Source organism: Anguilla anguilla, chromosome 4 (assembly GCF_013347855.1).
Source record: "Anguilla anguilla isolate fAngAng1 chromosome 4, fAngAng1.pri, whole genome shotgun sequence".
NCBI classification, from domain to species: Eukaryota; Metazoa; Chordata; class Actinopteri; order Anguilliformes; family Anguillidae; genus Anguilla; species Anguilla anguilla.
Window position 1 is genome coordinate 49,726,985 of NC_049204.1, and position 25,193 is coordinate 49,752,177.

At 41.5% G+C, this 25,193-nt stretch overlaps 1 protein-coding gene across 15 annotated transcripts in view; it reads right to left on the reverse strand.

Annotated features, from left to right (window-relative positions):
• The window catches only part of unm_hu7910 (un-named hu7910), a 56,231-nt gene extending 32,170 nt beyond the window's left edge, over positions 1–24,061 (reverse strand). For 5 of the 15 annotated variants that reach the window (XM_035413801.1, XM_035413800.1, XM_035413796.1 and 2 more), the window contains exons 1-10: positions 19,411–19,708; positions 17,211–17,363; positions 16,750–16,794; positions 15,926–15,994; positions 4,173–4,241; positions 2,152–2,229; positions 1,289–1,483; positions 630–671; positions 179–211; positions 36–77 (exon numbers count right to left, since the gene is read on the reverse strand). In XM_035413801.1, coding sequence (XP_035269692.1) covers positions 36–77; positions 179–211; positions 630–671; positions 1,289–1,483; positions 2,152–2,229; positions 4,173–4,241; positions 15,926–15,994; positions 16,750–16,794; positions 17,211–17,363; positions 19,411–19,453 — 769 coding nt within the window. In that variant the 5' untranslated portion in view covers positions 19,454–19,708. The other 10 variants (XM_035413802.1, XM_035413799.1, XM_035413792.1 and 7 more) reach the window with 9 other exon arrangements.
• Between the last annotated feature and the right edge of the window lie 1,132 nt (positions 24,062–25,193).

The following is a 25,193-nucleotide window of genomic DNA, read 5'->3' on the forward strand; positions in this document are numbered from 1 at the left end:
TCTTAAGACCATCAACAGCACAGAGGCAAACGAACCTTGGATTTCAGATTCCACATCCATGCTCTGAGATCCATAGACTGTTACAAGCAATGAAATTAACAAAAAATGTTAGGGTGCTAAATCGTCGGGGCTACAGTCTAATGGTGTAGAGAAAGGCTGAGCAGAGCTCAGACCCTACCATCATCGTCGCCTTCTGGAACCGATGCAGTATCTGCAAGGCGAAACAACAAGGAAGCTCAAAATTGCTCAAGTGATTTACTGTAATTGACAATGAATGAAGAACTGTTTAAAGGAAGTGAATGAAGGCAATACAGTGTAAAGTGTAAGGTTTAAACCAGAGGTCCTCAATCTTACCCAGAAAGGGCCGGAGTGGGTGCGGGCTTTTGTTCCAACCTAGCAGCTACACACCTGATTCTACTAATCAACCACTAGAGTCTTTGCAAAGGATCTTTATTAGTAGAATCAGGTGTGTGACTGCTTGGTTGGAACAAAAGCCTGCACCCACACCGGCCCTTTCTGAATAAGATTGAAGACCCCTGGTTTAAACAAACAATTCAGAAACAGTTCTAACTCTTGCAACAGTACTGCGTGGCTTGAATTAGAATGTAAAAATAATAGTCAATAAAAACCTTGGTTTTCACCAGCATCCTCACTTAGAGAGTCATCTTCATCTACAGAAAAAAACAAAAGCTATGTTAAAACATTCTGAATACAAAATGTATGAGCACATTATTAGGCTGGAACATGGCCATTAGACTTGGGCACCTTTAGATTTCTTGTGTTTGGAGCCATGGTTAAACTGCGTGCCTAGACTCAGAGCAGCACCCAGAGCTCTTCTGCAAACGGTTCATTGCCCAGGATTTGCATGAATAAACCAGTGTTATTTGTGGGGAGGTGATACTGCCTTTGACCGCATTCAAACGAAACTCCGCCGGTGTTGTGAGGTCCAGTTGCTATAGCAACCTAGCCACAAGGTGGCTAGGAATACTTCATGAAGTGGCTAGTCCGGAAGCGGTAGTCAATCTGAAATTAAGGAACATCTACCTGCTTCATCGTCTACAGCTGTGGCTTCCTCTATATCTTCTTTTGACACAAAAACCCACAAAGTAAAAAAAAATAAAACACTAACAGCTTAGCCTTTTACAGAAGTGCCACCCCACTCATCCCCCTCCCTTGTGTGCCATACGAGCCATGTTTGACCTAATATGCTTATTTGTACTGTAACTGTCAAACCTGCCACTCCCAATATTCCCACTGCATACTGACGAGCCAGTAAGGAGGTTCGTACCCTCCTCAGCAGGAGCAGACTCCTCGGCCTCGGCCACTTCAGGTTCTCCTTCTAGCTCAGACTCCCAGTCCACCTGTGCCTCTTCAACTTGCTCCTCCGAGATTTCGATCTCGGGAGCTGCCTCGTCTTCGACTGGTTCTTCCTCTCCCTCAGGCTCCACCTCCTCCAAGACCACGGGCTCCTCCTCCACTGGATCTGCGAGAGAAGAGCATTCCTTTCAATGGGGCTGTGAAACATGTACATAGGTCGTCTATTGAACATGAAAGCCACATAAAAATGGATGACCACACATGTCCAAGTGGAAAATTGGCAAACAATCCCATTCAATTTTTCATGATCAAAGATCTAGATCACGGATACTAAAATCCACCCCTCAAATCCAAATCTGTCCCTGGTTTTCTTTTCTCTTGGGTAATTCACTGAACAATCAGTGCTGCTGATTCGCAAGACAGTCTTCACACCCGACTCCAAGGTGAAGTGTGGGTGGAAAACCAGAAATTCTCAGCCCTCGAGGAATGTGATTAGAGCATCAGGGACTTGGATTAATAATTTGTCAGATGCATTGTGGGTACGTGCAGTTGACCTGGGGTAGATCATGATCAAAGATACAGATTAAACAATGTAAAAAACGAATGCAGGATGTGTTGTGTGCACATGCAGGGGTGTGAGGTCACAGGAGTCAGGCTGGCGATGTCACATTGTGAGCGTTGAGCAGTAATGCTTGAGAACAGCAGATGTGGAAATGAAACGCGCTCCCTCCCGCAGGGCTCGCTCCAGGCAGGAATGTGCACTTATGCAATCCCAGACGGAGGCGGCGAGCGAGGGGCGGACAGCGTGAAGCGACAGGCCAAACGCAGGTGTACCTGGAAAGGGCCAGGCCGCCTCTTCTGCGTGGCTGGGCTGGATCATCTCCTCGACCACCTCTGGCTCAGGCTCCGCTTCTGGTTCAGAAAAACCCACTCAGAACCTCTGAAAGCATGTACCCCCAAAAGCCTGGCTGGGGCTGGGGCTCATTTTAAAGGGAAAGTTTACTTTTTTCCAGGTTTTCCCGACAGTTTTGTGTGCAATGAAGGCTATTTAGTTATTTACAAAAGTTTCTTATGACCTGCTTAATGGGGCAGGCATGAGGGAGTTTGGGAACATACTTCATACAGACGATCATAAATATCTTCATACTGGTACTTCCTCCCTTTAGCGCAGTGGTTTCAGGTTGCAGGCACCATAGAACCACAAATGTCCTTGTACCAGCCATTGTAAAGCTGTCAGATCCTCAGAAACTTCTGTAAATGTTAAAAATATCCTTGATCGCACACAAAAACTGCTCAAGTCAATCACAAATATACACAAAAATAATTTACTAAACAATCCCTTTAATAACATGCATAAGACTAGAACTGTAAATGTGCTACATACAGTTCTGAGCTATTGGATACAGACTATGGGAGTTCAAACAATAGGATGGCTCCAGGTCATTCAAAATCGAATACTGGCCAAATGTACGGATGCTGTTCACTTACTCAAAAGGTGGAGAAAAATCCATAACTCAAATGCACACACACAACAATAAAGCTGTCACTCAGCTGCAATTTACAGATATGGTCTGGTGCTGTCAGACCATAGAAATAGGCTAAACAATACCAATATTAAAAATTTGCAGTGAGTGTGTGTGTGACCACAGCCATAGTAAATGCAAAACTTGTTATCGACTTGTCAGATCAATATGTTTGGACGCATTAAAAGGGCAACATCCGTTTATGCATATCCACATACGAGTGTGCATTAGGTAACATAAAATGTGGTTTATTGGTATCTAGGGCTGTTCTCTATAATGTTTACCTTTGTATACTTTAATAGGTATATGAGATCAAATCTCAGTATTCCATCAGAAGTATCTAGGGCTGCTCTCTATAATGTTTACCTTTGTATACTTCAATAGGTATATGAGATCAAATCTCAGTATTCCATCAAAAGTAATTAGGTGGACTACATTCATGATTATGAATGCCTGATGTGGCCAACTATTTCTCATGGAATTCCTGTTGCCACAGAATGACCCTAGGGGCTTTTAAATAACTTAAAAATATGACCACCCTCCACTGAAATTGACGTTGCGTTTCCACTTACAATGCGTAGCCTTTTTTATATTTAAATGTTCAAAAACATTTAACAAAAGGGAAAAGTATTTCACATATGGCCTGAAACCCCTGAGAGCCATACATCCTGCCCTTATATTTCCAAACCTGAAGCACCAAAATTTAGTATGTGGGTGAACTGTGGTTTTTAGGGGAGAAATTTGCATAAGAAGAGAGCACAAACTATATTATCCATAGTGATCCTCATTATCACATAAATTTAACATATAGGTTCTTTCCCATGAAGAGAATCGACAGTAGGCCTTGAAAATTCCTTTGCTTACACAACAACTGCACTCCTACAAGTGGGAACATGCTACGACTATAACAAAGGAAAGTATTATGTAGAAATGTTCTCATTTCAGAAAACGATCATGATCTTTAAAAAGCAGCCAAAGCTTGGAACAAAAAAAAAAAAAAAAAAAAAAAAAAAAAACCCTTAGAGGGTTTACAACATTATAACAGGTGTTACATGTGAAAAATGTTTGAGGTTCCATTTAAAAAGAAAACATATTTGGCCAACAGAACAGGATGTTGGCTGGCATGTCTCATGACGTGGCAATACCAGCATATCTGCGTCCCCTTAAAGAAAGAATGGCTGCTCATGCTGTACACCATAGAATAAACCCACGGTACGTTTCTGAAGGGATTCGTTCAATGCCTTTCTGAACAATAAAAAATAAAAGACTTTGTGACTGCAGTAGGAAATGCTTCAGTGTTCAGGGTGAGACTGGTTCTGAGTGTGGCCTTACCTGGTTCTTCGACCAGCGATTCGGGCTCCGCCCTTCTTTCCACCAGGATAGACGGCTTCTCTTTCAGTCCTGAATGTTTTAAATGGTCATGTAAACCCGTGAAGCATCACTCTCTATTTGGAAAGGCTGGCCATTTAATAAATTTGCGCTCTAGTAATCCAGCCTTTGTTACCGGACGTTTTACAGTTGCATAACTCGAGTACCATGAGAATCAAACATTGCAAAATAGGAGTGCACAAAACTTATGAGTGCTCTGACAAAGTTACAATGTATAGGGAGCAGCAACCATAAAAAGGCAGATGTATTTGAACAGCGTCAGTGAGATTTCCTTTAGCAGAAGACAAGGCATGACATGGAAAAAAGTAGCATGACTGACTTCGGTTTACTTTTGATCTTGGTCTTTTCACTGCGTACATTAAACAGCTTTGGGGCAGAGAACTCGTATGCATGTGCACTGAAACCTCCAGGAACGCCAGAGATTAGACAGAATGAAGTAGCAGGAAAAGGACAATGGATTTAAGAAAAAATCGAGGCGGGGGTTGCACTTTTCTCGCTTTTTGAACGACCATGTTGACACAATTAAGAGAAGTTGCGGGAGAGACCTTGAAACGCGACAGCCTGAAACTCGGTTTCAATTCTCCCACTGTTCTCAGAACAGGACTGTGTCAAGGCACACCAGAGCACCTCTGCCCTACTTTCAGAGTGCCCGGGGGCAGCGGAGAGCAATACGTTAGGAACCAGTAATATGACCCAAGAATGTATTCACCAGAAGTGTGAGAAATCATGATTTTGTAACTAAGCAGGTTTGACTTCTGTAACGGAATCCGACATGGTTGTGAACCCTTTTCTGTTACCAGCGCATTTCCGACACTTGCTCGAGTGAAATGGACATTAGACATTAAGAGAAAGGATTTCACTACTCAATTGTTAAAGATGTGCATCTTTCACATACATGTCTGAAAACTTCAAAGGTTTATTTAACATGAATGCACGTCACTTTCTTTCAGAATGTATATAAATGTATTTTTCATCAGACAGTACCTATGATAGATCAAACAATTTGGCAGACTCTATAAGCTTCCAACACCGGGTAACACAACACTTGTTTTGAGATTTTACAGGTTCATTAGGAGTTGGATAATCTCAAGAATATAAAATTAAGTTACATCTTTCTTACATGAGATATCCCACAAAACAATAATGCAGCAGAACAACATTGGCAGACTAAAAGCTAGGCACACAAAGGGAACATGGAGGCAACTCAACTCCTCGGAAGAACATTTTGCGTTCCTTCCAAAGACAGCATGCATTTCTAAAGGACTGAATAACAAATGGCCAGAAAGGACAAAGGCCTTGCGAGACCATGGGTCAGCCCCATTTGGTACTCGCAGGTGTGTGTCCCTGCACGGACTCTCCTCTGCTTATCCCACACCCCTCGGGCTCCGTTCACCCGTGAGGGTCCGTGACGGAATTTACACGAAATCGACAGTCAACCAACGTCTCGATGGTGCCGCTTCATTTTTTAGATTCCTTGGCAGCCTTCTTGCCTGAGGGTTTGAGAAGACCCTTCAGAAATCTCCTCTCCACTTTAGACCGTTTCTCCTCTCTCCTGCTGCCAACTTTCTCCGATTTCTTACCATCTCCTTCGGAGGAGCTGGACTTTTTCTCTTCTTTTGGCAGGGCTTCGGATTCCTTACTTGATTTCTTTTCTGGTTTCTCTTCTTTTTCTTGTTTAGGCTTCTTCTCTTTTTCTACCTTCTCCTTTGCCGTTCTTTCTTTCTCAGCCTTTTTGTGGGCCCTTACTTTCTCAGCACTCTCCTTTTCCGCCTTCTCCATTGCCAATTTCTCTTTTTCAACCCTTTCTTTCTCTGCCCTTTCCTTTGTGATCCTCTCCTTTTCTGCCTTCTCCTTCTCAGCCTTCTTCTCAGCCCTCTCCTTTTCTGCTCTCTCTTTCTCAGCCTTTTCTTTTGCTAATCTCTCCTTTTCTGACTTCTCTTTCTCTGCCTTTTCTTTTGCTAATCTCTCCTTTTCGGACTTCTCTTTCTCCGCCTTTTCCTTCTCAGCCATCTCTTTCTCCGCCTTTTCTTTTGCTAATCTCTCCTTCTCTGCTCTCTCTTTCTCGGCCTTTTCCTTTTCGGCTCTCTCTTTTTCAGCCTTTTCTTTTGCTAATCTCTCCTTTTCTGCTCTCTCTTTTTCAGCCTTTTCTTTTGCTAATCTCTCCTTCTCTGCTCTCTCTTTCTCGGCCTTCTCTTTCTCAGCTTTCTCCTTTTCTGCTCTCTCTTTCTCCGCCTTCTCTTTTGCTAATCTCTCTTTTTCTGCTCGTTCCTTCTCAGATTTTTCTTTCTCTAATCTCTCCTTTTCTGCTCTTTCTTTCTCTGCCTTCTCTTTTGCTAATCTCTCTTTTTCTGCTCGTTCCTTCTCAAATTTTTCTTTCTCTAATCTCTCCCTTTCTGCTCTCTCTTTCTCAGCCTTTTCTTTTGCTAATTGCTCCTTTTCCACTCTCTCCTTCTCGGCCTTCTCTTTCTCAGCTTTCTCCTTTTCCGCTCTCTCTTTCTCTTCCCTCTCCTTCTCTGCTCTCTCTTTCTCTTCCCTCTCTTTCTCCGCTCTCTCTTTCTCTTCCCTCTCTTTATCCGCTCTCTCTTTCTCTGCCCTCTCTTTCTCCGCTCTCTCTTTCTCTTCCCTCTCCTTCTCCGCTCTCTCTTTCTCTTCCCGCTCTTTCTCTGCTCTCTCCCTCTTCTCAGCCTCTTCTCTCTCCCTTGCCTCCCTGAGCTCAGCCTCCAGTTTCTCCTTGGCTTTCTGGACAGCCTCCACCCTCTTAAGCTCCAGAGCCCTCGCCGCGCGTCTCTCCTCATCCTCTTTGGCGATCATGGTCCTGACCTCAAACAGGGCCAACCTGGCTATCTTTTTGGCCTCAATCTTCTCGTGGATCATCCTCAGCTGCTCTTTTAAAGCTTCTTTTAACTTCCTCCCAATTTCTTTTGTGGAGTGCTCTGGGGGTCAAAAACGTTGCTTAACCATCAACGCTGCTGCAGAGAAGGAACTCTTACTGCAAGTGCTGCAAGGCCTGCTAGCAAAATGCAACACAACCGGGTTTGTACTGAAGACAACCAGAGACTACAGGTTAGGAAATGCCAGCAGGCTGAATACTTTCATACTTAAAACCACAATAAACAGACAACGCCAAAACTGCCCAAATTAAAAGGCAGCGAGAACACTGTCGGTGAGGGGTGAGGGTATGCACATGCTTATATTGGTTAATTTTATTCCTTCATAGCAGTGAATTCATATTACTCACTGATACCATGAAACTGTGATAACCCAAGATTTTGTTTTTTGCAGAATGGTTATCATACTGTCACAAACCCATGCCGTTACATACCTAGCAGCAAGCGTCATCAGGCGAAAAAAATATCATAAAAAAGTAACCCTATGCTGTATATCTAGTCTAGAAATGAAATTCATCAGCATTGGTTGAAATGCCATTACAGCTAATCAAGGAGTTCAAAGCAATCGACACTGGTTAGCATGTTAGCTAGTTAGAAATCATACCTGGCGTAACTTTTCATAAAAGTCTGAAGGACCATCTTCGTGATTTGCATGAAAAGGCATACCACGCATGAAAAATGATCATATCCCACCCCTAATTTGAAGCACACCATGAAAGTTTCCAGCCTTGTAACAACGGATAATAAAAGCAATATTCTTGTCTAAATCCTAGACAATAAAACACGCCAGCAATTGAAATAAGAGTTTCCAGCTCGCCAGATAAATTCACTACAGCCGGAAATATGCGTGGCTCACTATTTGAACATTTTTTAAAGAAAATAATGTAATGCAGCTGCAAACAGCAGTTCCAAAGATGAGGGCCCTTAGGGACCAGGCCTATAGATTCCATATTACACAACCTACAGCCCTCATACATTATATCACAAGAAAAAACAAACTGCCCAAAAGGTTTGTGAAAAACGAAGATACATTAGCTCGAAAAAATAATGGCTAGACTATAATTGGTTTAAGGCTGCTATTTGTGAATACATTACAAAATAATTCCCCTCCCCCCCATAAAAACCATTCTGGACTTAATGGCCATGAATTAAAAGTTGGTTTGCCGTTTGCTGAATTCACCCTTCTACATCCCCAGACACAGTGCCTTACGACATATCCAAAACTTTATTGCAAGACTGGCGTTCAGAAAGACGGGATAAAGGGCAAATCATTTACCCGTTTTGTAAAAGTACTAGTGGAATATTTGTGATTAATTGCAGTTTACAGTTATACCCAAAATTAGAACCTCACCTGACTCAACTCCCCTAAACCAGAAGTATGTGGTGGTCCATGTAGCCATTTTGGGAAGCTCAGATAAATAAACAAGTTACTCATCAATAGTTTAGAATCACTTTATTAGTATTGTTCATTAAATAAAAACTGGGGGGAAAAATCACACCTTTAGTCCATTCATCACCACTCTAAGATACAAATGATTATATGTTAAACTTAACAGGCAAAGAAAATGAGAAATGATAAATTATATGAATTAACCTTTAATCCAATAACTGCATCTGGCTCAAGTATATTTTGTTTAGTGCACAAGACATACAAGGCATGGCTGTTCTTTGCTTTCAGTTGTAAAACCGTGCAAACGGGGGTTCAACATTTGCCAAAAATAAAAAATAAAAACCACATCCCAAGCTAAACTCGCAGCAATCTCAAACTCAGTGCAGAACGCAAACAAAATAAATACCTTTCATAGGTTTTTTCTTATTCACTTCTTCTGGCTCCACCACTGATGTTCTCAAAGAAAAAAGGAAGTTAAAAAAGACCACAGCATCAGTAAACCACAGCATGCTGCATGTCTTCCAAATAGAGGAAGGCTGTCAAGCTGGGGCTGTTAAAAAATATTTTGCCATTTCCACATTTCAGAAATGTGTACAAGCTCGCTTTATTCCCCGTTAGAGCCCTGCACCTAGTAAGAGACAAACAAAACATCTGTGCCTTTTCTGAATGCTCAGCGGCAGACACTCTTTGCTTGGCATAAATGCCAAACTGGCCACAGTTATGCAAGCCTCAGTTCAGCAGCTGCCACCATCTGTGGTGAACTTAACAGCAGAGTGAAGGGGTGCACTTTAAAAAAAAAAAAGTAGTGGCTATAAATCAGCAGGTAACCCCGAGTGGGTTCCTCCCCAACACGGCAGTGAACAGCAGGGCTAACCGTCACACATGGCATAGGCTAATGCGCAAAGCGAGCGGATGCTGACGTGGCCCGGCCTGTTCACGTGCCACCCTTACACACATTGTTCTCAGGTCTGCCATGTGTTCTGTTTACCAATGGTGGAGACGAGACCAATCCCACGACTGCCGCCGTCCAGCAGGTCAGCTGAGGCAGGAGCTACCAGGCACGTACGTGCACGCACGCACGCACGCACGCCATGTACGCACACGCATGCACACACGCACACAAATTTCTAAATTCCACACCAGGCAGCTTGGAGATAATCCATGCAATCAACGAACACACAACACACAGCTGCAGATGTAAAGATGAGATATTCCACCAGTTTCAACTGTAAGCTTGAGACAGTTATATAAACTATAAACTGCGACATCTTGGTATTCCAGAACAAAACATTGTACAGGCAAGAGACAGCGCAAAAACACAGCAAACTATTTATAGTCAGTAAGTACATTAAAACACATGGCCTCATGGAAATGGAATATACTGAAAATATGGAAAATGTAACTTATTTTCACTTTTGCGTATTGCAAAATAATGCACGGTTTAAAATAAATTGATCATTACATTTTTTTAAAGTCATTACATTTGCGATATATTGCTGTATATTCTATTGCCATGACGATGCATATGGCCATGATTATAAGGAAGGAAATTTCCCCCTATTTCTTGGGACCTAAAGCAAACTATGGGTCTAGACCATTAACTGTTAAGCACAAGCTGAATGCCACCATTTTATCCCCAACAGGGAATAAAACTCCCAGATAGGGGGTAAAAAAAGAATCAAGCAAAATACCTTCCAGTTCGACTTTTTTCTTAACTTCAACTGGCGCTGCTTCTTCTATATTGTTTTAAGGGGGAGAAAAGGTTAACTACCAAGAGATTATCAAATTTGCTGCATTTCACCCAGACTGACAAGAGCAGAGCCACACATCTTACCTGTGGCTAGGGATAAAGTATTGTGAGACTCATGATATTCCAGAGTAGTGTGCTTAGATGCCATTTCAGCATGCCATTCAGCATGCCAATGAGTACTTTTCTGAGAATAAATTCTGAACCAGTGCTTCTGAATAGTTCTTATGCAAGGCTCTCTGATAGTCTACCACAGACAGCATGCACTTTTATTTCACAATACGTATCCAGCACTTGCTGCATATTCCAAATATTTATCATGGTTTCATTTGACATAGATCACTTTAAGTTTGTATTTTCTGGACAAAGTTCCAGAGTTGAACACTCAAGCTGTGCTTTCACAAATGTGACGACTAGTTTTCATTCATGATTCTGATAATTTCACTCGCCAGGCATCAAACCACTTTTAAAAAGTTTTGAGAAAACAAACACACACATACTCCAAACTCAAACTGCAGCATTTAGATGCTCAACAGAGCACTAACCAGACGTGTACCTTTTGGCTTTGTTTTTTGCGGAACAGCGGCTTCTATCGATACATCTTCTGACATGTTTCAAAAGGGAACAAAAAAAGCTGATTAATGTTTCTGCTACGTTTGTAAAAAAAAAAAAAAAAAAAAAGGGAAATCCTACTATACGTGTTATAGTACACACCAGCAGAGAAAAGGAATTGACACATCCTGTAAGAGAAGTCAGAACTGCACAGAAGCAACGCATGTTCATGCTACAAATCTAGCTTTTACCACAAACAGCATGCACTTCAACTTCTACCAACCAAAATAACCATTTTCCTGCACTGCATCTTCCAAATATTTATCCTGGTTTCATTTGACACTCACAAATCCTTGAAGCTTGTATTTGCTCATGAAACCCCCAGATAAAGATATTATTCTGGCAATATTCATCTAAAATTACGCTCCCACGGTGGTTTGTGGTTACAAGGCACTTTGGGCTCATCTATGATAAGAAATGAAACCCAGGAAAGTTTCTGGAGGGATGTTCCAACCATTTACAAATCTGCCTTGAAAAGACAATTACTGTTCCTGTGCTTGAACATGTGAATCTGAAGACTAGCCACAGACTTAAAGATGCAGTATGTAAGTTTGCAGAAACAAGAGAGAGAGAGATTTTTTTTTTTAAATGTTCCACCCCCTCCCCTTAGCACTCTTCCAAAGCCCTGCCCTCAAAACACACGCATGAGCACCCATGTCATCTGCACAGGCTGCACAGGACAAGAGCATTGAAAAGTAAAGTAGGGAGAGTGAAGCATCATAGCTATAACACCGGGCTAAATATATAAGCTAACTCGCTAACATTATCGAGCAATGTCGGCTACGCAGTTTTGGGCGATAACAAATTTCAACAGAAATAGAACAAGCAAACCTGTCCAGGCAGAAATACTGCAAGCTGTGTCACTTTTGAAGCCCTTCAAGTCATCTCACTGAAAAGCCAAACCGATGTTCACTCGAGTCTTATCTATCGCTTGGTTCAATTCCTTTCTGGCCATAATCTTTTCTTTGACAGTCTTTCTTTTCTTGTTTTTTATCAGTACATGCCACTGTAGTCAAAGGTGGAACTGGTCATTTTGGCAAATTTTTCTCTGCCATTCTGTTTTGTTTTCTAGGTTACTAGCTAATGGTATCTCTGACAGAGCAATGAACATGCAACATGATTGACAGGCAGAGAGCTGTCCTCATTGGCCTCCTTACTGCCCTGGTTGGTTAAGATTCTGCCAGGGTGAAATTTAAAGTGGCTGATTTCAGAGCCTGAGTCCAGATTATTTTCTTAGAGCCTATAATTTATTGGTATCTGTCGGAACATGAAGGAAATTTAACCAAATATCAGCAAAGGTGTTCTAAAAAATACTTACATACTGCACCTTTAAATATGCATTTGCATTTTCCTTATTTAACTCCATTTGCACATACAGAATATAACAAAACAATATATTATTCCACTCCGTAGCCCTGGGTTCTCTTGAAGATGGAATATTGAATGAATGCTGGCAGTGGGGAGTGAGGTGTGCCCACCCTACACCTTCCCAGGCCACACTGCAACGCCCCACTGGCAGAGCAATGAGTTCCGTGCTGCCCTGGAGCCAAGCGCGACGGGGGCGAGCAGCTGACATGGTGGGGGGGGGGGGGGGGGGGGGGGGAGCCTGGAGCCCCGTGTTTAAAAAGAGCAGCCGCTTAACAGACCTGTGAGTGCAAATAGCAACATCGGAAACCGGACACACGTTTTGTGAAGAGTCATGCATTCCAGACGCCCCTCGTGACGGAGCGGAGCGCTAGGGGCCCGCGGTCGCGCCAGCCGGCCCGCTCCGAGAGACAGCGAACAGGAAACGCAGCGCAGACCTGCGCTCCGGATAGCGCTGCGGCGCGCCGCAAACAGTCGCTCGTGAGGAATGCGAAGCACGTCGGAGCCTTTCCACCCAACCGCTGATCTCACACTTTACCAGCCATTTCAGCCATGACCACACAGCCAATGTGCAAAAAAAGCAAGAAAGAAGAAGAAAAAAAAAAACTGTGCTTTTCTACTTCACACACACGTGCCATTTTGAAATGCCATTAAACCAGGAGCACTGTTCACTGGGTTAGAAACAACAACAACAAACGTCAGCCTTTACGAAGGCAGTCATACAGCATGCACTGTGAAAACTTCTGCAACGTGAACAGTGTACACGTAGTAACGAGAGGGAATCCTAATCAGATTATATTGGAAATGCAACGTTTCATTTTTAAAAACAATTCAGGAAAAAAATGGGTTACACTAAATTCTACTCTAAGAGTATTTCTTTACTCATAGGCAACTACTAGGCAACTAGCATATTGGTTTGAACTGCACCAGTAACTACACACTGCATGTTTCTGACAACTTTCTCCTCCCTCAGTCACATGGACATCTACATAAAAAAGCGATTGTGCACAAGGATAAAGATTACTGTGGAATGCATCACTAGCATACGGATAAATGCCGCCATTTTCACTGGCCCTTGGGCAAGGAAAACTTGGAACTTCACCTAAAGAGCATCTGTTGTTGAATCTGAAAGCTTGGTTCAATATCGACATGCGATAGAGACTCAGACTGAATGACTCTTAAAGATAACCTGTTAGACAGGTCTATCTGATACACCAGATTGCTGGGCTTTGAGTAGGAGTTGATGGGCATAACAGAAATATGGGGTTCAGGCAAGATTCATTGGAAATGTTTTTTGTTCCCCTCAAAAAAAAAAAAAAAAAAAAAAGTCCTACAGAATTTTATCAACGCCATATCCTCCACAATATCGAGGAAAATGACACTTTGAGAAAAATAGTCGTATGCCTAGGCAGCTATTTGTTTAACATTGCCTACAAGTAGCCATTATCTAAAAAAATAATAATAATAACTAGAATTTTCTATATTTCTCAAATAAATTACTGCATATTAGTGCACAGGAGCTGCATACATGTTCATCCACAAGTTCATGCACCAGTCATCCTTTCCATGCAGCTAAACCTAATGCAGACAAGAGAAGCACTCAAACTGTTCCACTACACAGAGTTAGTGTTTCCAGGAAAAGGAACTATAATACAAAATAAATAAAAAATAGCACTGCCTGAAGCAGAGGTCCACTATTGTGTCCCACACCCACCAGATATTCATTTTTGGATAAAACTGTTAGCCAATAATTTTAGCCATGGCCCAGCCTTCAATACACTTGTGTGAAAAACCCAAACTGAAAACTACACTCTAAATTAATTCTGTGTTTGAACTGAAATAGAATATTTAAGAAAAATTGTTTTAAGCCCATATTTACCTCATTTCTTGCTCATGAATAAGTGTTAATGACTCAAAACACACTTTGTTAAGTAATGAATGGGACATGACTCACAACATTTCATATTTCATATATAACATATCAAATTTGGATGTAAGAGTAATAAAACATAGTTGTGAGAAGATATTAAAATCTGTGTTACTCTGCAAACATACTAAAAACCATGACTATGTTTAAAAAAAAAAAAGGATAATGATAATAATGTTGAGTACTGGCACATCCCTATCTATTAAAAATGCCCAAATGTTAGATGCGGTAACAATCCTAATAATCTTTTTTTTTAGTGCTGTACTGTGCCCTTTTGCCATTAGTCAGCATAATACTGTATAACATGCAGCACAGTTAGAATAGTGAAAGGAAACATTGCGGCTAACATGTAGGAGCATTAGATAAGAGCATGTTTATATCATAGCAGTTCTATATTCCTAGGCATTGGGGTAGATTGTGCAAACAACTGCACGTATCAAGGAAAAGCAGTAAATACATTAAAGACTGTACACTCAGCATTTACACCAGTGTGTAAAGCGTTTGATATTCCCGATGGGAATGTCCACCATGGGAATCTTGTGATCTTGTGAAGTGTGTCCCTCATTTCACACATTCCTTCAAATGTTCTTAACAAGGAACATTGCTGAACATTTTGCTTCTTCAAATCTTTCCTTGAAGACAAGCTGACACAGGGGCAAATTAGTCAACTGGTCTTTCTTTTTTTTCCCTGGTGGGTCGTTGTATGGATTGTGGGGGGGGTGGGGGGGAGGATATTGCTATTGATTTTGCAAGTCTAAAATCACACCCTGAACCCCATCGTTCTGTGACGTACCAGCAACATCCTCCTCGGCCGCTTCGCTCTCTTCGTCTTCCACTTTCTCGAAAGGAGTTATTACGTCATAGAGAAACGTGAGGAATCCGTAAAACCAATCAGAGCCTTCCTCAGCTAAGATATCAAGGACTTCCTCAAGGGAATCTGAATTTTCATTACTGCCATCTTTGGTCAGGCCTACACAGACAGGAGAAAAATAAGGAAGGAGGGAGAGGGAGAGAAAGAGAGAGAGCGAGAGAAGGGAGGCAGTAATGCAGGAAAGCAGGAATGTTAAACGTTTCAAGCCAGGTAAGGTGTAAAAAAGCAGCTAGCAGTGGCTGAGGTCAAAGAAGTCAGACAATCCCTCAACACCAACTGAGAGGCAGAATAAATAAGGTAGAGCGAAAGGAATGTCAGAAGACAGAAGAGGTTCTTCAGAGAGGCGTGCAGTAAGGAAGTAGCCAGGCTGTATGCAATATGCAACACAACCTAAGGCTATGCTATTGTACTGCAATAATCCTGCCACTGCTGGCACAAGACATACTGGGAGTGCCCACACAGCCTGTTCACCAGCCACTGTGACCGAGAGCTTATTTTCTTTTGATGGCAAAAGGAGTGTACAGCAGTGTACTGTATGTCAATATATGTGTGGTTCATGAAGGCATACTCATATACCATTTGAAACCTGCGCTGGTAATTAATTTTATTTTTATGGTATGCAATAATATTTACATTATAAAAGTCACACTGCATTAATTTTTAAACCAGGCACTGGTATAAACACATTCGCGCTACTTTATTTGTAATAGATTGCCTTGACCTTCTCTTTATATGTACGCATGCATATTTAATAAGGCAAAACAGCAATTTTAAGTTGGGGGCCTTAATGGATCAAAAGTAAACTGAAGTCAGTCATGCAAACACTAAATAGAAATGTTCTTTTCCAAACACCACACCCATCCACACGCAAACAAGCATGTAATAAATGCACTTGCCTAGAAGCACTTTGGCATCCTCCACATCAAAGTCACCATCGCCATCAGCATCGTAGGCTCCCAGTTTACCTATAAGAGGACTGTCCGTTAGTGATGTCACCAAGCTGAGGGCATCGCCCTGCATCATGTGCCAGCTTTGCTCTGCCGAGCCTGAGGCTTTCCTCAATAATTAAAACATGAACATTTTACACCAACATCATTGGTAGGCCATGTTGATATTACAGGATATGTGCAAAGGCACAATGCTGGCAGCTAAACACATAATACCTAAATTCTACACACCATTCCTTGTATTGGCTTTGACATTTATCATGAAGAATAATGGGCTTTCAGAACTGCCGAGCACACTAGAGTGCTTTCAAGGTCTTTACCTGTTATTTTGGGACTTGCATTGAAGTAACTACAATCTGACACCTCATAGTGACCTTGTTCTTGGATTTGTATCTGGTTATTAATAGTCCTGAAAAGCCGTAAAATGGTAGGCCTATAACGGCACATGAGTTTCATTAATCTGGTCTTCAGCAGAATGCTCAAAAAGACGAGCATTTTAGAAAGTAAGATGAAAGTACTTATGTTTACATACACAGAGAGGATTTGAAAATCATTTCGTTTGGATAAACCAGGTTTTAACCAGACTAACTTTCACATAAGCCAATCTTCAAATAACTAATTTTCTGCTTCTGCCTATCTGAGAATAAGGGAAATGTGGAGGAGATTAACGTCTAAAGTCAAAGGACCATTATTTTATTACAAAACAACAGCGTTTTACTACTAGCATGATTGCTAATGTGTTTCTCAGAAAAGCGTGTTGACTGAGCCCATACCTTGTAATACCTCTGAAATGTTATAACGGAACTCCTTTGCCCTGGCTGCATGCAAGATTAAGACAAGATAAAGACACGAGAATCAGTGGTGTTTAAACAGAGGTGATCATGTTTATTAAGACATTATTCATGCAAATTAAAGGCCAGGCTACATTAAGACTACCAGATCATGGGAAATTTAACTGCTTTTCACATGCACAAGAAATGAAAGGAAATGAAGTGTCCAAAAATGGTGAAACTGATTGCGAGGAATGGATTCCAGTGCAAGTTGTGCACTTTCCATTTCCTTATTAGCGACCGCTTGGTCCCCACGACGAAATGAAAGAGTCAAGTTCAACAGTGGCTCAAAGGAGATATCAAGAGTGATCTATGAAGACAAGACACTCAAAGGATCTGACCCAGTTTCACTGAATCTCTGTGCAGCTGGTAGAGAGCTGGTAGCGTTAATGCGAGAGACTTACCCAGCACGTCATCATAGTCGACGAGCTCGAACCATACCACGGCCACAGAGGTCCAGACGCCCAGCAGAGCCAGAACCATGAACCAGGTAAAGAACGAGTGTCCCGAGCCTCCCTCTCCCTTCCCATTCTTGCTCGCAGACGGCGGCTTCGAATCTACGGAAAGACAGGAAAACGGTAAGCGGGGGAGGGGAGAAAACACTGAAGCAGAAACAGACTAAGGCCTTTTGGCAGATAAGGGGGTTTCACTACAAGTTTTGACAGTTATGCAAGTATTACATGTGCCAAAGGGAGATTCGATGCAGGGTTTTCTCAAACAGGTTCAAAACTAAGACTGAACAGTTGCATGAGAGTAGCTATTCCAGTCTACAGTGTTTCTCTCCTCCCATTCCCCCATTTCTAACTTGGCATACACCTGAAACCAAGATTTTTGCAATGTATAGACCAATACATAGACATTAAAAACAAATGAATTACTAATTCATTAAAACAATGCAGACGGAGACAGCCAGTGGGCTCAAAAGGGCAGAACTTTCTGCTAGTAGACACTGGCTTGTTTAACAGGTGGGGGCAAGGTCAAAAACAAAGACAGAAATGCTGCTGACGGTCTGCACATGTCCATGTAAGCAGTTATAAATTTAAAATATCACAGCACTGGGGTAATGTGAGATTTTCCTCCTTGTCTTTCATTTTTCTTCTTGAGAAACAAGGGGTTAAAAGGGAACAGGACTAGGAAATCAACCCCAAACATTAAATTATTAAAATTTCCATGGAAAAGTTCTTCTGCGTTAACAGTCTTCTACGCACTAAATCTGAGCCGATTTGAACCGGTCTGTGTGAGGGGTTGGAGACTAACCAAAGGCATTTTACCACGCCCCCTGTAACAGCAGTACTACTTTCACATTGCCTTTGAGGCCTTTCACAAAGTGTAGCCTATACATTTTTTAAATAACACAAACACTTAAGAGGAGCAGTCACATGCTGTTAGTATTAAACCCAGGATATAAATAAGCCCATGTGTGACAGAATGCATACAGCAATCAGTGGTGTGACAACACATTAACGTCGGTCTGGGGGAATGGCCATTAACGTCAAACACTGGCATGAGCCTTTATTGTCCATTCAATACAAAATAGCTATTTAACTGGAGTTAAGTCAAACCTTGACCTTTTGGCGAGGTTTTAAAAATGGCGACATTTTACATCCAAAGTTTAATCGAACATATTGAAACTTCAATGTATAAGATTGCTGAACAGCACACCGTCTTAAAACTTTTATTCTTACTCGACTTGAAAATCATTAATCATCGACAAAGCAAACCACTGCATTTCGTGTAAGAAAATGGCAAACTAAAAACGGCACAAAAAACCAAGAAACTTTTAAAAAAAAATTTCTTTCACTCTACAAAGGCCACGAGGCACACGAGTTAGGTAACCTTCCAGATATTTCCCAGCTGCGGAGAAAAGAACAGTGTGTGCACTGACTCTGCAGACTCTGTTACAGTAATCGCACTGCTAAAGCTATAGATGGCAGCAAACACGACACATTTCAAATGAGAGCTCTGGAAAAAGTCAGTTACAAATTAAAAATTTGGCTTATAAATAAGAGCACATCTGAACACAGGAATAAAGGAGAAGAGTCTGCCCTTTCACTGCAAAAATGTGCAACATTCCTGGTGGAAACGCTTGCAAATTCAGACGCACAAACACCACAGCCCCTGCTAATGTCAAGAAACCCCAAGCCTTAGAAATAGACTACATATGAAAGGCTGAATTATACTGCAAAACGATGACAATTTCAATAGAATGCATTAAAATATTATGTATAAAAACAGCACTACAAAATATAGAACTGACTCTTCAGTTCAGGCCTTAAACAAACAACCAAAAAAAAAAAAAAGGTTCAAGACTCCTACTGAAGTTCAGACACAACAAACGAAAGAACAACTGGTTCCACGTAGCCTAATCACAGACAGGAAACAATCATTAAACCTGCCCTGTGACCTTCCCTAAAACACTCTCCAATCACCGCTATCCTGCAAAAAGCACACATTGCCACATACTGCATGTTCAGGGAGATCTTCCAAGACATAAATCATTTCAGAGCGAAGCACAAGGGGAGAAAAACATTTTTTTAAGCCTTTGCAAGGACGCCCTGGAAACAGAATTCTTTCATTTAGGCATTAATGGTTCCACCGCCCTACCCGACTCAGCCATGCTGTTGGATTCTGTGCAAGGGTCTCCCATCCGTACGCTATCTGAGGGCCAGCGGAGAGTCTACAAAGAGCGAGATTTCCCCCGTTTCTGTCCCAAAAGCCCGGTGCGCAACAGCTGTCCGAGGTTCTCTCGCAGCTAACTCAGCTAGAACTCGATACAGGACCTGCCCTGCTCGCCCCGAGGAGTATTTTTAGAGCAGCCCACTAAACCGGCCAAACAAATTCAAGCACTCATATGGAAACTCGCTTTCACTCAGTCAGCCCGCAGTCCCCGTGCCTGATAGGACAGGGGGGAAGAAGCCCCCAGCGCTTAAAAAGAAAGCCCAGCCTCCTCGGATCTCTCCACCGAAAGCAGCGGGGGAGAAGACGACAAAAGGCGTGTCGTTTACACGGGCATTTTCAAAGACGTGTTTTTCCCCTTGTGTCGGTATGGACTGCCACATCTCTTTAAAGTTAATATGCGCGAATAAAATCCCAAATTACACTGCTGTCACCAGCATCATGCCATCCGACTCCATACACAAACAGCTCTGCGCAGCTTATTTTGCCATCTGTGTATTCTCCATTGTGCTCCACAGATGTTATGCAGTTTGCCGTTTTAAATAACCGCTCCACTAGGATAGCCATTTCAGTCAAGCTTTATGTCGCCCGTGTGACCTTTCACATTTCCTGTTTCTGTGAATAGGTACCTGGTGAATGGGGCTGGTTGAAAGGGCATCTTTTGGGTGCTGAGAGAAAACAGGGGCATCCCGAGACGTTTCCCATACAGGTATAGTGCCCACAGCTCCCTCAGTAAAAGCCAAATAAATAACAACAGCTCAGTCGGAAATGTAGCCTAGAAAAAGACTCTCAGCTGTTCAACTGGCCTCTCGGAGGCATTTCAAACATAATGGACCATACTAAGAGAAACAGCCTTCCACGATTCCAGAATAGCACCAACAACAAAAAAACCAACGTTATAAAACCACCAATCGCATGGATTTACATCGGCGCAGCCAATAGTATCATTTGGTGTTGCCACGTGCCTTTTTTTGTCGAGAAAAAAACCCATGATTATTCATTTGCATGCCCTATTTCCTAGTGCTTAAACAAAAAACTATACTGCAGCCTGATAGAGACACACAGCCACCTCCTCCTTACGAGCTTGTTTATTCATTCTTTCAGACTACTGGCAAAGACAGGACAAGGCTTCAATTTAGTAAATCACTGAAACATATTAAAAACAAACATACCTCAAATTGTCAAATGATGTAGCCTAAGGGAAGAGATCACATCCCCATTTCACAGACGCCTGTGGGACACCAGATCTGGCTATGCCATCTATTTATATTACTGTAATGCTGAAGGTGACGTAGACTTCTCTAAGGAGGAATATGAACACCAACACAAGTAGAACTGAACCATTTCGACAACGGGGCCCTGTACAATCCCAGCCACACGGCAATTTAGAGGGTATGGTGACAACAGAAACAAAGCCAAATGAAAACTAAGTAGGCTATGTCCTCACACAAAACAGCCCTTGCCCACAGCTCAAATTATGATAGCTTGAGTACACAGCTTCCAAAAGGGAGGATTCTAAATCTCAAATTAGATGCATTAAATGCATTAAATTTAAGTGCATTAAATCTTGTTTTTCTGTAGTAGGCTATGTTTACACCCCAGCCATATCTAAACATCTGGAGATTCGCAAACCCCTTGCAGGTGACCAGCAAGTTTTAATTCACCCTCAAATAATCATAACTGCATGGTGACAGTGATGGCATTACTCTCAGTGAAACACACTGCATCTGCCAAAGGATCCGGTTATTTCTTTACGATTACACCAACAATATCCTGAAATTTTGAATTACAATTGGACTTGCTATTAGCATGAAAGCCACAGGAGCCTTTAAGACTTCCAAGAAGCTGAGTCATCAGCTTCAAATGCAATGTTGCACATAACTTAGAATTCTGATAACGGTCATCACCTAAACGAGAACTGCAGCCTGTGCCTGTTAGAGTCATGTTATGTGGTTTGCTTACACCATGCACTCGGCAGTTACAAAACCATAACTGCAAGATGGCTAAAGACTAAGCCTGGAACACTTGAATCTGCATGCTACATGCAGGCCGAGAGCAAAGATTCTCATAGAAATGACAATTCAGAAAAGATTCAACCAACTGGACAACTGCAAACAAGATGGTAATGGCCAGGTTTAACAACAGTACAGCAATGACAACTGAACTGAAAACAAGAGTACTGCAATATCATTCTTTACTAGGAAGTAAACCTCTACCAAACCTCTACTACAGTTAGTCACAAGAGCATGAGTAAAACTGACTTACTAAGGATTAGCAATGAGTTTACCTCACAGAAATATTTAGTGATGCATTATGATATGATCATGTGTTGAGAATGTTCATTACAATAATTGCAGGCACTTAAACATAATTTTGAAAGCAATGGCTTGATGAAATTAAACCTGCTTTGCAAAAAGCAACATGCATCCTCAGATTAGTTACAAACAAACCTCACCACCGCAAAAGGAGAAATGCTCAATTCACAGCAAGCAAAACTTCCGCAGACCAGATCAGTGCTGCAAAGCAATTAGCTACATTCTGAAGCTGACACTCTCTCTGGAAAGCCCCAACATAAAACACATGTAGGACCAGCTCCATTTGAAACGGCCTCCGAGCCTTTGCTGCAGAGCAGCCCTAGTGCACGCAACATGCAAACTCATTTTTAAAACACGGTTGTAGACGGAAAACTGCAAAAAGCACTAAATATTCACACACAAGTCACAACAAAGTGATTCAGTCCTTTACCAACTGCCGTCTTCAGCCAGTGAGAGGATGTGAGCTGAAAAAAGCAGTTCCGATTTAAAGATTCAGATTTAAAACACCAGAGTTACCACACAAAAATGTGCAGCAGCATAAGCCTTCTATAGGGAAACTTTACAAAGACACTGAGAATGAGACATATTTCAGCACAGTCAAACACAATATGAGATCATCTATGAAACCATCATGACTGGATATAAATATATACAGAGCCATACACACGCGCACACACAAAACATAATGTATAAGCAGTGTGGATTTAAAGTATTTTTAAAGTCTCAGAAAACTCAGAATGGCTTCAACAGTCAATGGCCAAGACAACGAACATAGAGAAGGTGGGAAATCTATATTTATGTCACAAGATCTATTGGTTAATGTGGACAGGATATTCTGAAATATCACAACACCGTCTGAAACACATGATAGAGAAGATTTTCCCCCCCTTTAGTCTGAATCGGTAGCAAACTTGTAGGACATCAGAGAACAGCAGAGGCAGTGGCAGTCAACATTTTCTTACCACCCCCCCCCCCCCCCCCCCTTTGATAAAATTTCTCGTGGGGTTTTCAACTTAAAACATTGCCACATAAACTTCAAAAAATATTCATACAAATAAATAAACTATCCAATCCCATTTCATAGTAAAGCATGGCCTGTACTTTTTGGATACCTGCCAAAAATTTCACCTCAAGAAAATACATTATATTGACTACAATGCAAACACATGTTTACATAGCCGAATTGTATGTTCTGTGAAATAAATACATGCAAACGTCTATATCAGTTCACTCTGTAGGTACCTCCATAACGTCACGTTTAAGAAACAACGACTACGAAGGCCACGTGTAACCACTCCCACATTCGCAATTTTTTGACACGTGAGCACAAAATAGACCGTAGAGCACAGTTTCTTACCTAGCTGCAATTTAAACATTAGACGTGATGATCTTGCCGACGGTGCATAAGGGGGGAAAAATAGTAAGCTACGCGAGAATAGTAAACCACGATTTCCTTAAAAGTGACGGGTAATGATATGAGCAATAGGCTGTGCCCTGTGATATCACAGCCGCAATTCATGGCGTATCCTACTTTCATTAAAAAGGAGTCAGGACCTTTCGCTTCTTCAACGGGTCTCGTTTTTTAATTCACAAGGAATTGCACGGTAACATCTAATTTGGATCAAGATGGAACCCAGTACAGTCGTGGTGTGAACATAAAATATGTTTAACTGGTCACTGCAGCCACGGTTATATCTTTTTGTTGCATTCGCGTCATTTTTAAAGGTAGACTAATGTGTGTAACCGATGACTTATCGATACTAGCTAGCGACATACTCATTCTGATGACAGTCTACACTACATCTCTTTAACAGTACTGGTTGTTTTCAAATATTTACTTCCCCTTGTTGCGTTTTGATGGATAAACAATCTGCAACAATTACTCGCATGAAACACTTGCAGGCCGATTAACTTTCACACGGTAGGCCTGCGCTGTTATCAAAGGTTGGGTACCGCATAAGAGTATGCTATCAAAAGTAGCTTGCCACCTACCTTTTTTCACACCTCCTTTTGCGTTCTTCTTCTGAGCCATTGCCGTTAAATTACGTGCGATTCACTCTAAAGTAAATATGTTGAATTTAATTATTCGATATAGTCCCCTCCAATCCAGCACTAAAGAATCCTAGAGAAATCAAATCCCAATGGCCTCATAAACCAAAATCCATAGCAACGCGTACACTTTTGAGTGATTTTCAATTCCTCCAGTCCAAAACATAGGCAGACTATCTAGGCGGAGAAAAGGGAAGTTTAATCCAATCGCTATCTAGAGGTGGTTGCCTTATTCAATCGTGTGGATGCCCACAGGTTAGCACCGCCTTCAAATCTCATTTTTGCCAGCACTGGAACGTGGCAAAATGGAAGATATCTTTCATCGCGAGAACTCGGCGGTCGAGTTTTCGCCTAATATTTAATTGCGACTATAAAATGGTTACGCAAGCATTACGTTAACACAACGATAGTATGTAATTTATTTGTTGTTGATGTTAGTTCTATCCTAGAAAGTTCAAATTTTGATGTGCTCTAAAAAACAGCACCACACGCTGCGCAGGACTGCAACACTTCAGCGAAAATATTATTGAATAAGCTACTGTACACTGTAGAAAAGGCGACGTGCGCACTTTTTATTCTGGCAACTGAACTGAACGCACGCATAGCTAGCAGATACTGGGTTGTATATCTGTCTGCCGCTGTTATAGAAATATAATTAGATAGAACATCGTTATTTGTATCATTTATAGTTTTTCAATTGTTTATTAATGAAAATTATATAATTTTGTATCAGACATTTGTTTTACATTGATTAAATAGTTTTCATTTGGTTAATATGACATACATAGAGGGCTACATATATTGTGTAAGCATGATGGCGTCATGTATGCTCTGCAATTTAATAACCACCTATATGTCGGTCAGAGACAGCGATATTTTATTCGGTTAAATATTTTATTTATGATCCTTGGAAATCTGTATGTGAAGCCCCCATCCCTTTCGCTGTAAATCAACGCCATAGGAACTGGTGAGCTATTAGGGTTTCACTACTGCCGATATATTGGTGTTTGAATAATTAATGATCAGTTTCTATCTGAATCAATGTGTCAGGTGAGAAGAATATGCAGATTGTTTCCTAATTGTGCATGTTACATTATGTCACTGAGCTTATTTTTTTCTCCACTGAATACGTTCAACCCAGAAGAGACAATTAACCTAAAAATTGTTGTATTTTGCAAGAATCTTGCAAAAGTTGTAGGTTTGAATGGATAAAAGAAAATGGACCATCACATTAGTACCACCAAGTAATAGAATTTGTTATCACTGTTTCCATTTAGACAGTGAGAGTTGACCACTCTGAATATGGAATTGTTTTCAAAGTAACAGAAGTTACTTGCATATATTCAG